The sequence below is a fragment of the Triturus cristatus genome, chromosome 2_1 (genome assembly GCF_964204655.1).
Source record: "Triturus cristatus chromosome 2_1, aTriCri1.1, whole genome shotgun sequence".
Classification (NCBI taxonomy): Eukaryota; Metazoa; Chordata; class Amphibia; order Caudata; family Salamandridae; genus Triturus; species Triturus cristatus.
This window is the reverse complement of record NC_140581.1, coordinates 475957791-475972616: the sequence shown is the minus strand read 5'-3', so window position 1 is coordinate 475972616 and position 14826 is coordinate 475957791. Positions and strand designations below refer to the sequence as shown.

The following is a 14826-nucleotide window of genomic DNA, read 5'->3' as shown; positions in this document are numbered from 1 at the left end:
TATAAAAAGGGAAGGCTTGGACCTGGCAAAAGGTTTATTTTCCTGAATAAGCTGGTGCTGACATGTGCAACAGTCCTAAGGTGCGCACCATCAGAAGTGTATATTTAAATGTCATAAACCATATCAATCCAACAAAAATCAATTTATTCTTAATGTTCCTCATCTTGTTTCAATCTTCTTTAAAGTTTACATCAAGACATCGTGCTTTCAATGTACATATGCTTGCGAATTGCCATTCCAGGCTTATTACAGCAGCACGTCGAAATACACACAAACGTGAAGTAACTACAGCGTTATTAACCCAATGCATTTCGGGATGTACCTTTCTTCAGGGGTCACTGTAGTATAAAGCGAGCATGTCAGATCTTGCGATTCATACATTTTTTCAAATCAAATATGACATAATTTTGAAACATGTTGGCAATCTGAATAAACCTAAACAACTCACCTTGACTCTGTTTGTGAATTCCTTAACCCAAAGATCATAACAAAAATATGATACCAACAAGCAAGTAGTCACCTCCTGAAAAACTAAACTAACGTGTAAAAACCATTTGTATAATGCCTTGGACAATGAGTAGATCCAGTGTACAGACCCAACATGCAAAAAACAAACCCATGAGTGCATAGTGACATCTAAACGTGCTTTAAAACCGACATAACCTGTAAATCAATGTCAATCAATCAATCAAGACATTTATATCGCGCACTACTCACCCGGAGGGGTCTCAAGGCGCTTGGGGGAGGGGGGTCTGCTACTGCTCGAACAGCCATGTCTTGAGCTGTTTCCTGAAAGCGAGGTGGTCCTGGGTCAGCCGAAGGTGGATAGGCAGAGAGTTCCATGTCTTGGCCGCCAGGTAGGAGAAGGATCTTCCTCCGGAGGTGGCTCTCTGGATGCGAGGGACGGCCGCGAGGGCGAGGCGCGCGGATCGTAGCTGGCGGGTGGGCGTGTAGAAGGTGAGGCGGTCGTTGAGGTATCCTGGGCCCAGGTCGTGGAGAGATTTGTGTGCGTGGGTGAGGAGCCTGAACGTGATCCTCTTGTTGACAGGGAGCCAGTGCAGGTCTCTCAGGTGGCTTGAGATGTGGCTGCGTCGGGGACGTCTAGAATGAGTCGGGCGGAGGCGTTCTGGATGCGCTGAAGTCTTTTCTGAAGCTTGGCTGTCGTTCCGGCGTAGAGGGCGTTCCCGTAGTCTAGTCTGCTGGTGACGAGGGCCTGGGTGACCGTCTACCTGGTCTCGGTCGGGATCCATCGGAAGATCTTGCGGAGCATGCGGAGGGTGTGGAAGCAGGATGAGGAGACGGCGTTAACTTGTCTGGTCATCGATAGGGAGGAGTCCAGGATGAAGCCCAGGTTGCGTGCGTGGTCCGTTGGTTTTGGTGCGGTGCCTAGGGCTGGGGGCCACCAGGAGTCGTCCCATGTGGAGGGAGATGGTCCAAGGATGAGGACTTCTGTCTTGTCCGTGTTAAGTTTCAGGCGGCTCATGTTCATCCACTCGGCGACGTCTTTCATCCCTTCGTGTAGGTTGGTTCTGTCGGGGTCACTGGTGAGGGAGAGGATCAGCTGGGTGTCATCGGCGTAGGAGATGATGTTGAGGTTGTGTTGGCGTGCGATGGCCGCGAGGGGCTTCATGTAGATGTTGAAGAGGGTGGGGCTGAGCGACGATCCTTGCGGGACGCCGCAGATGACTCCGGTGGCCTCAGATCGGAACGGAGGGAGGCGAACTCTCTGTGTTCTTCCGGCGAGGTACGAGGAGATCCATTCCAGAGCCTTTCTTTGGATACCGGTGGTGTTGAGGCGTTGGACTAGGGTACGGTGACAGACAGTGTCGAATGCTGCGGAGAGGTCTTAGCTCTAACCTGCATTCCTCCTGTGACATAATTATTGTGTTCCAAATTGATTGACTAACCGGAACGGGCAGCTTCAAAGAAAACTTCCTCGGACAGTTGAAACTAATCCCCTTTATAATGTGCAATGTGATTGGCCCCAACCTTATGCTAAAAAAACACTGTAAACGAATGAAAGAAAAATGAAAGAAAAATGTGACCTTGATACTGAAAAAATAACAACAAAAATACGAATCAATTGATTCCTTCACCAAAAGTAAAGACTAAATATCAAAAAATAATCCACTAATAAAACATTGCACATCATGAATAAATGTGAATTAACCGGTCCTTTTATCATTAACATGAAGTAATCCCACTGATGTGTTACTGTGTTCTTTGACGAAATGTCCTTACGCAGTTGACATCTTTTTTATCGTTTTAAACTTTTTAATCTTTTCAATCAAAGGGGTGCAACCTGACCTGTAGGACAGATCAGGAAATGTAAAACTTAGAAGTACATTTCCTGCCTTTTAGATACATTGCACCCTGCCCTCTGGGTTGTCCAGGGTCTACCTTAGGGGTGACTTATATGTATAAAAAGGGATGGTTTACCTTTTGCCAGGTTGAAATGACAGTTTAAACTGCACACACAGGCTTTGCAATTGCAGTCCTGAGCCATGGTTAGTGGGCTACTTAAGTGGGTGGCACAAGCAGTGCTGCAGGCCCACTAGTGGCATTTAATTTACAGGCCCTGGTACATGTAGTGCACTTCACTGGGGACTTATAAGTACATTACATTTGCCAGTTTATTATGGGCTAATATTACCATGTTTAGAGGAGATTTCATGTGCACCTTAGCATTAGCTAGCAGTGGTAAAGTGCTCGGAGTCCTAAAGCCAATAAGAACAAGGTCAGAAAAAGTGGAGGAGGAAGGCAAGAAGATTTAGGGTGACACTACAGAGAGGGCCATTATCCAACACCTCCCATTACCTTTTGTGTTAGTCTACTTCCTTACTGTGAGGTGCCATCAAGCTGAAAATCTCGAATTTCCAATCAATAAACAAATGGGCCATCAAGAGCGTTCACTGGGACTCTAAAAGGTGATCATATAGGAACGTATTTCATAGACCACACTTGTTACCATTACGAGATTGAATGAGCTTCGAAATTTCAATTATGGTTCATATGCTTTTTTATAGAATCTCTGACTTATTTACAGTCAAAAGCAAATATCTTCTCGTCTCTTTCACCCTCAAATTAAATAAGGCAAAGCTGGCGTTCAGCTACTTTTCTTGCATGCATCTAGCAGCATACACATATATGTGAATAGGATGGTAATGATAATGATAATGACACTTTGCTGAAATTATCCTTTATAGATTTCAGTCAAGTTATCCACTTTAAGGAAAACTGCAATTGTCTCAAACTTAAAATTATATTTTTAGATCACTGATGAATATAAGTGCTGTTTTTCCTATTTTTAGTATGAAGATTTTCAACGCTTTACTAAGTGTATTTCTTCAATGGGAGTTTATCATGGTGTGTATGCAATATAATTTTAGAAAGCAAGATTTATGTTTGGTGTGCATTTGAATGACTCATTTACAATATCGGTTTTCTTACAGTCTTGTGTTATGCTTTCTTGAGAATGTCATGCAAGAAAGTACTTGAGAACAGCATAGTCAAGAGAAAGACCCGACAGAGCAGGAAAAAGAAGAGCAATACATGAAATGTTGGAAGTCTGGTCAATAGCAGTTGGGGCTCAAGGGTAGCAGGCAAGTCTTCCAGGTCAGAAGTGCTATGGGACCAATCAGAGAAGAGCCCAAAGGGAAGTCAGGAGGTTCCAGGTGAATTTAAGAACCAGCAGTTGCATAGGTGAGTTGCTTTGCAAAGCTGAGATGTATGGATCCTCATTTGTAGTTCGTCCAACGTTATTCCATGTCTTCACCTATGTTTTGTTTTCCAGTTGTCTCATTATTTCCTCCCCCTCTGCAGTTACGTTAGTCTTAAAACTTCTTACATTCTGATGCTTTGCAAGTCGAGTGATTCTATTCAGGAGTGGCACAAATTTGCTGGTGTTGTCTTCCGACGTTCTTCAGTCATTGCACTCCTGTGGATCTGTAATATCTGCATGCCAGCATATCACCAGACACACTATTCAGGCTCTCCAGGTAGCAAGAGGTTTACAGGTTCTCCTTGACTCGTTACGGGCATGCATTCATAGAGATTCTGTAAGTTCCAGACTGGAATACTGTGTGTGAGTAGATCTGAAATACTATTGTCTCTATTGCTATTATATCTCATAAATAATGCCACTAAGCCGTACTGTAGTGAAAGGATCAAGTCTGACATAACCACCTGAGATGCCAAATAACTTTCATTAGAAGCAGCCACCTGTGTTTCTCTCTTTCTCTCTCACTCACCCCAACTCTTACCCCAATATCCCTCAAAAGAATGTGGGCTCTAGGCCATTTTATCTGCTCACACCAATGCGTCTCTGTTATGGAGAAGGCTTGAAGATCAGCACTGGAATATAGAAACTTGTTCCCTTAACACCAGAACCTCATAGAGAAGAATTTGAGGTTTTACTTTGCCACAAGCTTTCCCAAAAACATACTTTTCATTTTTGACTTTGGAATGTCAGTGAGTCCTAAATTCTTTGTTTTCTGCTGTTTTGAAAGGGCAAATTATCGAGCTATGCATATATTGTTAAGTATCATTCATTTTTTTTCTGTTCAAAAAACTAGAACTGTTACTACAGATGTGGCAGTAGCCTCTTTGCATCTCTGATCTGTTTATATGGTTAGGGCTTTTTGGATCATTTGATATCTTTGGCCCATGCACTAAGAATCCATTCGCAAAAAGTGGTTGCAAATTGCGAAGAAACCTTCTTACTAATAGGTCGGTTCAGAAAATCAACATTCACATGGGGTCGTATGACGACCTGCCTATGGTGTCTTAACTAGGCATTTGCAACCCCCTGCAATTGGTTACACACCATGGTTGCAAAGGACAGCAAACCACGTTCTTGTGTTTGCATTCCCAGATGAAACTTTTTTTTTTTAAAGCAGCCAGAGTTTTTTTTAAAGAACCAGTGCTGCCTTTAAAACTAAAAAATCTTCCTGTTTAGGAAAACATCATGGAGAGCAGTCAGTACACCCCTTAGAAATGTCAATATGATTCCCAAAGGAGAATGGGTGTCTAATAGACCCCTTCCCCTTTGTAAATCAGTTACATCTCCTTTGAGGAGTCGGTAACTGGTTAATGGTTTGCAGTCAGAACTGTAGTCACAAACCACTGACACATACCAAACTGAATGGCAATTTGAACGGAATGTAAAACTGCAATTTGATATGGATTGCAAAACCCATTATACTTCTAGTAAAATGGGTTCTGTAGAAGCAATTCTGTAGTCACAAACCCAATGATTTTGTGATTTGCGAATCTGGCGATCACAAAATCCTTTAATAGATCCGGCCCATAGCTCTTTATTGTGGGTACCACCACAGAGATGTGGGAGAATACAATATTGTATCCTGCTTTAATTTTTACATCCACGTCTAGGTACAAACTATTAACAGTTCCTCCAATACCAACATTCGGGGTCAATTTTTCCCCCAAGTCTTTCCAGCTCTATTTAGGGATCTGATATTGTTTTCTGCACTAGGAAAGGGGACTCATGACATTCACAGTTTTATAAATGGTGACAGTAAACATTGTGTTGGAAACTAGAAAATGTGGAAGACTGAATGCCAGGTGTGTGAGTCGATGCTTGCGGAGGGAATATTACACATGTTTGAAAATGGATAACATGTATGAGAGTGCCTGGAGGCTAAGAAGGTGAATGGGAGCAACAAGAATGGATGGAGTTTGTTTAATTTTGAAGGCCCTATACAGGCGAAACTAGTCCCAACAAGTCCCAACAAGAGGAGTGAGTTTTTCGTGAAATAAATCTCAGTGAAGTTGTGAAAGTGAAAGTGTAAGAGGGTGTACTTTGAATTTAAAACTTAGGGGCTCATTACGATGGCGAGGGACCGCCAGCCATGCGGTGGCGGGCTCTCCGCCATCTGATAGCAATTTCTCAATGAAGCATGGAGGACACAAAGACCATCCACCGCGGTTCCGCAAGGCGGTCCTTTTCCGCCCATCTTGCAAAACCAAAACATAGGGCAGCATTGCGGCAGTGCCTTGCGGGCACCGCCATAGGGATTACGATATCCCTTTCCGCCTGTCTTTTCGCGGTGGTCATCCCACCACGAAAAGACAGGCGGACATGGATTCGGGGGCCCGTAGCGGGCCCACCTTGTGTTGGGGGGAGGTAGCTGTGCACTGGGGGGTACCCATGATACTTCCCTATATTTCAATGCACCAAGTGGCAGGCACCGTGTGGTGCCTGTCACGTAGTGCAGTGAAATACAAAACATGTATTTTAGACATTGCGGCGGGTGCTGCAGTCAGCAGCACCCGCTGCAATGTTAAATTGCAAAATGCGACCACCATGGTGGCGGTCGCATCCTAATTTGGTATGCGGGACCGACGCATGTATTGCGGACGGTCCGGGATTACCACAGGATGGCAGACGGACTGCAGAGCAGTCCGTCCGCCATCCTAATGAGCCCCTAAGTCTGGTAGATGGGGTTATATGAGATTTCATGGATAAACAAATGTATTTCACTTAAACCATTTAACCCCTTCAGTGCCCCGCCATTTCCCCGCCCTGTGCCGGGCGTTGCATTAGCGGGCGGGGTTCATGACGAGATAGTCTCGTCATGGGCACAGCGCAACCGCGCTCCATGACGAGACCATCTCGTCATGGGCACTGAAGGAGTTAATGGAAATTTGTACAGTGAATGGCTTTTTTCCTTTTTAGAAACCAAGTCATAGACCATTTTACTTTTTTTTTTAAATTGTCCTATTATTTTTTTCAAGGCGTAAACACCACTCATCTTGCAAATGCGTTACAGCTGTTGTTTTTTCTATATTTGCAAAGATTATTTTTCCCTTCAGTTTTTCCTACGTCCTGAAGCTTGGCAACCTTTTATTCCTTTTTTTAAAACAATACTGTTCCAATCAGTTATCTGAAAATCCCCTTTTGCTCTTTCCACTGCGTTTTCCGTTTCCCATTTTCATTCTTCGTCCTTCCTCCTTTTCTTTCCTACCTCCACCTTTTTTTTTTGTGGGGATTGGCATTTTTAAAATAACTGTATTTTTTCATCCTACATGATTCTCCTATTCTCTACTTTTTTTGTGGTGGCCCATTTATGTATCATCATTCTCTCACTTAATCCTTTCTCTACCTGACCTCCTCTGCCTAACTGGGATTAGCTTTAGTTCTATTATTTTGTTTTTACAGTAAATGGGTTTTCAATTATTTCGATACTCAGGATTGGTTGCCATTATTTTGTTTTGGTATGAATTGTAACTGCATGCATGTGAAACCACGTCCAGCACAAGAGGCTCAACTGGCGCGAGACTTCATGTGCTTTCTTTGCTGCAAGGATTTTGAAGGCAAATATGGAGTCTAAGCGAAAGCCAAAGCATTTGGCATATAAGGCTGGATCTGGGAGAAGACGACAAGTGCAATTTTGTTGTGAAATGTTTGGGTGCTGGTATCAGATTTCCTGAGACAGATGTACTATTTGTTGCTGGTGGAGATGGAAGCACGGCACCAACTTCTACGCTTTAATGCATGTCAGTCATGAACCAATGTATGTCTTCTCCGCCAATACATTGAGGCGTCATTAGTGTACTGAAGAAGGTTCCAGGGTTGGTAAGTCGGAGTCTACAGCATCCAGGTAAACTATCACATGAGCCTTGAAGTAGGCCACCGTTGAGTTGATAGAGAGTGGAGTGGTTTCCATTGGGACAAAATGCTGTCAATTATGGAGGTAGAATGAAAACAATTTCAAAAGTGTTTCAGTGTTTCACCTTTTTACATGCAACCTTACTAGGCGCAGTGCTTTGTGGTTGTGGGTGGGGAACGCAGTCACCAGGTTGATTATGCCGATGCTGAGAGTAAAATCAATGACTTGAAGGTGGTCATTTCGTTCCTGCAATGGTCTAAAAGTCTAATAACTGAATTGCACGAGTAGAAGTGTAGCTAGACTCAGTCTATCCTTATCGCAGATCATATCCTAGAAAAGTCCCTACTCCAGTTGAGCATGAAGCGCCGTTTCTTTATTCTAGGATTATAACAGATGACTGATAAGTGTAAATTTACATGTATGTAAAGCACCATAAGTAGGCGTTCTACATTTATGCACCTAAAGTCTGGAACTGCATCCCCATAACCATCAGAACTGCCTCAACCCTCCTTCAATTCAGGAAAAACATGGAAACTCATTGTTGTGATGTACAAATACCCAAATATACGCATACATATGTACAAGAATCACCAATTTATTAACTTGATACTTTCAAAAACTCTTTCACTGTGGCCTATTACTATGTCTAGTATGTGGACTTTAAGTACATTAGTTTAAGGTTGACAATCGAAAGTAAAATGCATGTTACGAGATCATATAAATTATACTTTACCAGCAGACAGCACAAACTGCTCTGGTCCAGGGAACAAGGTGATGGAATCCTAAATTTGAATCAGTGGTAAGTACCAGCTGCACCACTACTACAGAGGAGCACTCGTATAGTTCCAGAACATTTCCTTAAGTATTCACGCAATTTTCGAAAAGGCAAATCTGCAACACATCAATCAATCAGGATTTCTAAAGCATGGCTAATCCCTCAATAGGGTATCCAGGCACTTGCAGGCACTGGAGGTTTGTTCGAACAGCCACGTCTTGAGTGCCATCTTGACATCAGATGTAAAACTGTCATTGTTGTACGTAAGTTCATGTTAGGAGATTTTCGTAGATTTACCTTGTGAAGCCCCTCTCTTTGAGGATTCGAAGTTCGCACTATGTCCTCAACAGCCCACCACTGTTCAGCAAGGTAGAGGGCCACAGCTTGAGTGGAAAGAAAGTGAAAAATTAATATTTATATTACATCACAACATATTACACTCTATAACTCCAATATTGTAGTGAAATTTCAAGCAATGGAGAACAGTCATTAGAAGTATACCTAACCTGTATGTCTCATGCATACTATTATACAATCATTGTGTGGCAATTAGTGGCACTCTTTCATCCCTCTAGTTTTAAGTGTTCTGCTCTGTTTAGCAGAGACAGCACTGCTGACGATTAAAACAACAATCCTACATTCACAGTACATATGTTCCAGATTCATCACCTAGCTTATTTAAAGTTAATTCCATGTCAAAATGATTTGATAAATGCCCTCTTGAGCTTTTAACTCGCACAACATTAGCTGTGAAAACATGCACAGCCAAAGGCACATTGGCCTAGCATTGGCATCGAGTTATGCAGTCTTATAGAGATTTATTTTGTGCAAGTGCTTGGATACTTTAAAATCATGGCATGGTTATACATATTTTCAACACCACACTCTCAATAATCCAGGGCTAATTTATTTTGGGGACCTGTGCTCGGTTAAAATAGCAGAATACACATTCACTTGACAGCTGTGACATTCCAGGGTGATAGAGGAAGGAGAATATACCAGTGTGATGTTTTCTAGGAATCTCAATGGAATTAGGGTTTCAAACTATGAACCAATATTTACTGTTGTCGATCAGTTAATCAGGAGACTTGAAACATGTACATTCTTTTGTGTCAGGGGTATAAGAAATCACAACATGCTTTGGCATTTTTTTCACTGCCCTTGATGAAAAGAAAGGGTTGTGGGCTTTGCAGAATTGTAACATAAATAATTATTGGGCCATGGTGGGTCAGTGTATAGTCCATATATTGACTAAGAATTTGTTTACATTGTCATAAGATTAAGTTCAGAGTTCTCAGTGATTTCTGTCATTTTAGGTGAGACATAACGCATGCAACATAATTCTCCCCATTTCATAACTCTGCCTATAAAGGATGATCTGGTATTGCTGGATATTTTCATCAATAGGGACACCTGAAATTAGTTGCAGGAGGTTGTCATTTCTTGGACCCATACTTTAAACAGATGGCATCAAAACCTAAGCAATGTTCAATCGCTTCTCATCAGTTCTGCAAGTTCCTCCAGATGCAAGATTTCTGAACAGCACAACACATCACCTGTATGCTATTGGCTATAGTATCACAATGATTTCAGAGCCAAGTGTATCGATCCAGCGCTATACATCACATGTATTGAGAATCAAAACAGTACGGTGGAAGATTAAAGCAGGGAAAAGTTGAAACTTGGGACACTAAGAACTCACTAAGCATGAAGGCATAATGTGTAGTAGCAGTCAGGAGTTAACTTCAACATTACAAATCATTATATAATCTACAAAAATGCTGCTTAGACGAGGTCAGACACACCACTCTTGATGTTTCAGATACACACACGGAAAGACAGATGTTAATTGTTTTCCACTACCCAATGTATTTTGACCTATTAGCAGCAGATTTCTAGTATGCTTTGTGATTTTAAAGTTCATACAGCTTTTGAAGGTCTGAAAATGAGTGTCTGGGGTAATTGTTCGAACACTACTGTGCCTAATTGTTTAAACACTACAGTGCCTAATCTGGAATTTGTATTTTTGCCATTATTATTTGTCTCATGATAATAACGAATAAATGGCTTCAACAAGAAATTCTGAGCGTGGTTTAGTTTGGTGGGCGGTCCATCGCCCATCACCATGAAGGACTACTGCCCGCCATATTGAGAGATCAATGCTGGCCCACCAGTGATCTCTGTGCCTTCACAAGAGCTACTGCCCCGACAGCTCCTTTAAGGCACTGAAAGTTTGGTGAGGTGCTGCATGTTTCAGGTGGGCCTCAGCAAACTTTTTTGTTTTTCAAAAACGAACAACTGAACTGAGAGTTTGTTTTTTAAGAACAAAAAACAAATGAACCAAGCACACAGGGAGTTTTCTCCCAGGTGTGTGGGCCATTAGTATTTTTTTTCTGTCCAGGACCACTAGCTTTTTGCTGGTGTCCCTAACAGAAAAAAAAGGAATATCACACCATCTTAAGCACGTTGTTGTAGGTTTCTGATGACAGAGACTGCAAGTACACAGTCGTAGGAAACCTTAGGGTCTACCTGACTCAAAATAGAGTAAGTGAATAAAAGGTTTGGTGGATATGGTACTACACAACCTGTACTACATTTGCTAACATCTAAATCGGGTCCTCTGACTCAGAGTGGGAAAATGCAACCTATGACTGTTTTTAGAACCATCTATTTATGTGCACAGATAACAGGGAGAAATGTATCGCAGCAGTAGGTATACTGCAGCAGTAGTTATATTCAGTATATCGCTCGGATGGGCAGATGCGTGATGCATCCCCTGTCGGAAAGGCGGCGCACTGCTGGAGTTGCGTCACAAGCGCGACGCAGCTCCAGCAAGGCTCGGGGGTGCCCTATCCCTAACATGCTGCGTCAATCCTTACGCCTGCTTCAAGCAGGCGCAGGGTTTTGACGCAGCATGGCCTTAAAAGTGACTGAGTGAAATCTTGTAGATTTCACTCAGCCAATTTTAGGAGGCGTCCCTGCGCCGGAACGCCCCCCCTCCCCCCCCCCCGCGCCAGAACGCCTGCTTCTGGCGCAGGGCTTTACAACGTGACGCATCTCCCAGATGCGTCACGTTGTAAATACCCCGCAGCATGGCGCTGGTTTTGCGCCGCCATTGCGTCACAAAAGTGACGCAACGGCGGCGTAAAACAGGCGCAAGGGGCTTGTAAATCTGCCCCGGAGTACCTAGAAATCAAAATCATCAAACAAGTTTGATCCAGCATTGAACTCTATTTCGAAATGTTCCTCATCTAATGCACAGATTCAGAAAAAAGAATCCAACATTCTGTGCTCAATGAAAAATGAAAAACAATGCGTTCATTAATTGGAATAAATAAACAGTGAATATTTAAATGCAGAAAGGTGAATTGTGCAATTAACTTTGCTTGGCTTCATTCAAGCTCTGGATACATGAAACAGCTGCAAGGAAAATTTTATGCATTTTAACATAAAAGTATTAAAAAAGAAACCTGTGAGTGTGTCTTCTGGTGCAAACAGTGCGAGCACCTTGTGCGTCTGGTCCCCGCCATAGAGAGGTACAAAGCCCACCATCGACAAACTGATAGGAATCTGGAAAAAAAAGTTGGAGGTTGAGGGTATACAAAAAAATCCTGACCAAGGCTTTTTCGCCACAAGTTAAGAACAACAAAGTATTAATTATGGACATAAAATATGGTCTCAAAATATATGTGGATGATGATCTATTTATGTTTCTATGCATGGGGAATTCACATAGCGTGACCCTCACTGACAGGAAGCAATGTCTTTGCTTGAATGGTTATGTTTATCATACAAGTCTTGATGCCATGTCTAACATGCAAATTACAGTCAAAATGTCATCAGCACGGGGAGAATAAATGTTAGATATTGGAGGTTAAAGAAAAACTGCCTTAAAAGAGAAATTTCCAGCACAGATCTATACCCTCGCGAGCCCTGTGCAACTACCTCTCCCTCATCCCACCTGACGTATCTTCAAAACCTCAGGCGGAAACCTTGGCGTATACTTCATCACTTCCATGACCGTGGAAACATTCACGACAAACACAGCTACAAGCACCCTGATTTCAATCAATTAAATTCTTTGCACAGTACCAAGACAACTGATATTAGCGGCTGTCCTCAACAAATGTACCTACTGGGACAATCTCTATTGAGTCTACCCATAAACTCTTCTCCATGATTAGACAAAGTAGTAAACTTTGGGTCAAGGGCTGTTTATAATTTTGCAAAGCACAGTCCTAGCTCTGAACACCAACACAAAGCCTAAATGTCAAAAGAATGGAAATACAAAGCAATACACAGATTCCCCCATACTGTCGCTTTAATCCTTAGCAGATACGTCCCAGCTTGGAATTTCCTACTCAGCCAATAATAATCTCCTGGTCACATCCAAACCTCCATGTGGTTCTTCCAGAATTCATTTCTATTTACTTGAAGAGAGTCCTGCACAGGAATTCTCTTTCGGATGAAATGTATGCTCCTTTTCTCGCTCTCTTTCTATCTGCTAGACACCTTTAAAACTTCTCTCAAAGGAACATCTCATACTGGAAATATCCTAATTGTCATAGACATGTTTCCTGTACTTGCTCACTAAATCAGAAATTCTAAATATGTATAAATGTAAATTAAGTATTTGTATTGTCATGTCTACCCCTAGCATCCACTACCTATCACTTCCATAACTTCCCTATATGTTTGCATACTGTGTGTTGTTTAAATGTTGCTATGTACAGTATTTCTTGTCGAAATGCTTCTGTTGCTGCAAAACATACATAAATGTTGGCCCTCATCCACCAGTCTGCAATAGTGCTCACAGACTGCATAGTTGCAAGAGAATCTACACCGGGCTGCCGCAAAACCACTGTAAAACTACAGAAGGTTTGCAACTGTTCGATATCCCTCAACGTAAAGCTTTGCTGCACAAACTACAGCTGCTCTGTGTCACAAGCCTACAATAACAATACATTGGTGGAGCTGTCTTTTTAGGTCTGTCCTGACAAACAGTAAGAACTACCATCACAAAGTTTTTAAAATATACATAAAGTGGGCTTTGGCTCCACCAAAAAGGGTATCATTTCTCACCCCATGGTATTGGCTGTTTGCTGTACAATTCTACCTTCTACAGAACAGCTTGCACTGTGATGTATGATGAACTATTTTATATCTCAAAAGTACACTGAATCATCACCCATTATAGTCTTTATCAACAATAACAATAACCGAAATGCATTTCTTCTGCAAATTCAACTTGCATTACCAGTAGACGCTTTGCTGCTATTTGATTTTATCTATCTATCTATCTATCTATCTATCTATCTATCTATCTATCTATCTATCTATCTATCTATCTATCTATCTATCTATCTATCTATCTATCTATCTATCTATCTATCTATCTATATATTTATATATGTATATAAATTGTTAGACCTGGCACCTTGGCGTGGGTCTCCCTTCCATTTTGGCTGTTGCCTCATGTGTTTTTGCAGGTGTTAGATGCTCAGGGCCCTGTGCCACTGCTGTCCAGTGCCACAGTGCAAGTGCTCCCTATTGTAAATTGATATATGAATTTGTGATTCCACGATTGGTTGGTTTGGTTTACCTGTCAGACCCTAGAACAGTGCACCAGGAGTGCCCAGGGCTTGTAAATCCAAATGCTGCTGGTGGGCTTGCAGCACTGGTTGTGCCACCCACAGAAGCAGCCTGTAAAAATGTGTCTAAGGCTTGCCATTGCAGAGCCTGTGTGCAGTCTTTTACTGCCATGATGACTGGGCAAGTGCACCCACTTGCCAGTCCCTAAACCTTCCCTTTTCTTCATAGCAGACACCCCTATGGTAGGCCCAAGGGCAGGGTGCATTGTAAGTATAAGGTAGGACATGCCCTGGTGTGTGTGGCATGTTCTAATAGTGAATTACAGCCATTTTCGTTTTTCACTATTGCAAGGCTACCTGTTCTCCATAGGCCAGAATGGGCAGTTTGATTATTACATCTTATAATCCTAACTGACTCAGGGAACATGGTAGAAATTCGAATTTAGTATACCTGAACTCAGAATGATAAAATACATCTTTTAGTGAAGATGGTATTAACATTCTGTGTTTGAAAATGCCACTTTTAGAAAGTAGGTATTTTCTTGTCTAACCATTCAAACCTGCCTCTGCTAGGCTGTTTATTCCTTGTCTGGAATTTGAGTGACAGGGCTAGGGAATTCCAGGAGACAGGGTGAGGTAGCCCAGTGGGGAATAGAGGGATCTGCATCTAGATGGGAGGGAGGAGTTGCACATGGGACCTGAATAGGGCTGTGCCTTCCCTCCACAATGCTGGCTCCACCTCCTGTGGTGCATCTGATGTCTCTGCCCTGCACTCTGAAAGGAAAGAAGGAGTCATGTAAACAAAGTGCTCCAGGACTGACCAGAACCA

The 14826-nt window shown here is 42.3% G+C and overlaps 1 protein-coding gene across 5 annotated transcripts in view; it reads right to left on the bottom strand.

The window, feature by feature from the left end:
• Positions 1–14826, bottom strand: part of FAM169A (family with sequence similarity 169 member A) — a 385897-nt gene that overhangs the window by 244328 nt on the left and 126743 nt on the right. For all 5 annotated transcript variants that reach the window (XM_085632310.1, XM_085632313.1, XM_085632312.1 and 2 more), the window contains exons 3-4: positions 11877–11976; positions 8704–8789 (exon numbers count right to left, since the gene is read on the bottom strand). In XM_085632310.1, coding sequence (XP_085488436.1) covers positions 8704–8789; positions 11877–11976 — 186 coding nt within the window. The remainder of the gene's footprint in view (positions 1–8703; positions 8790–11876; positions 11977–14826) is intronic.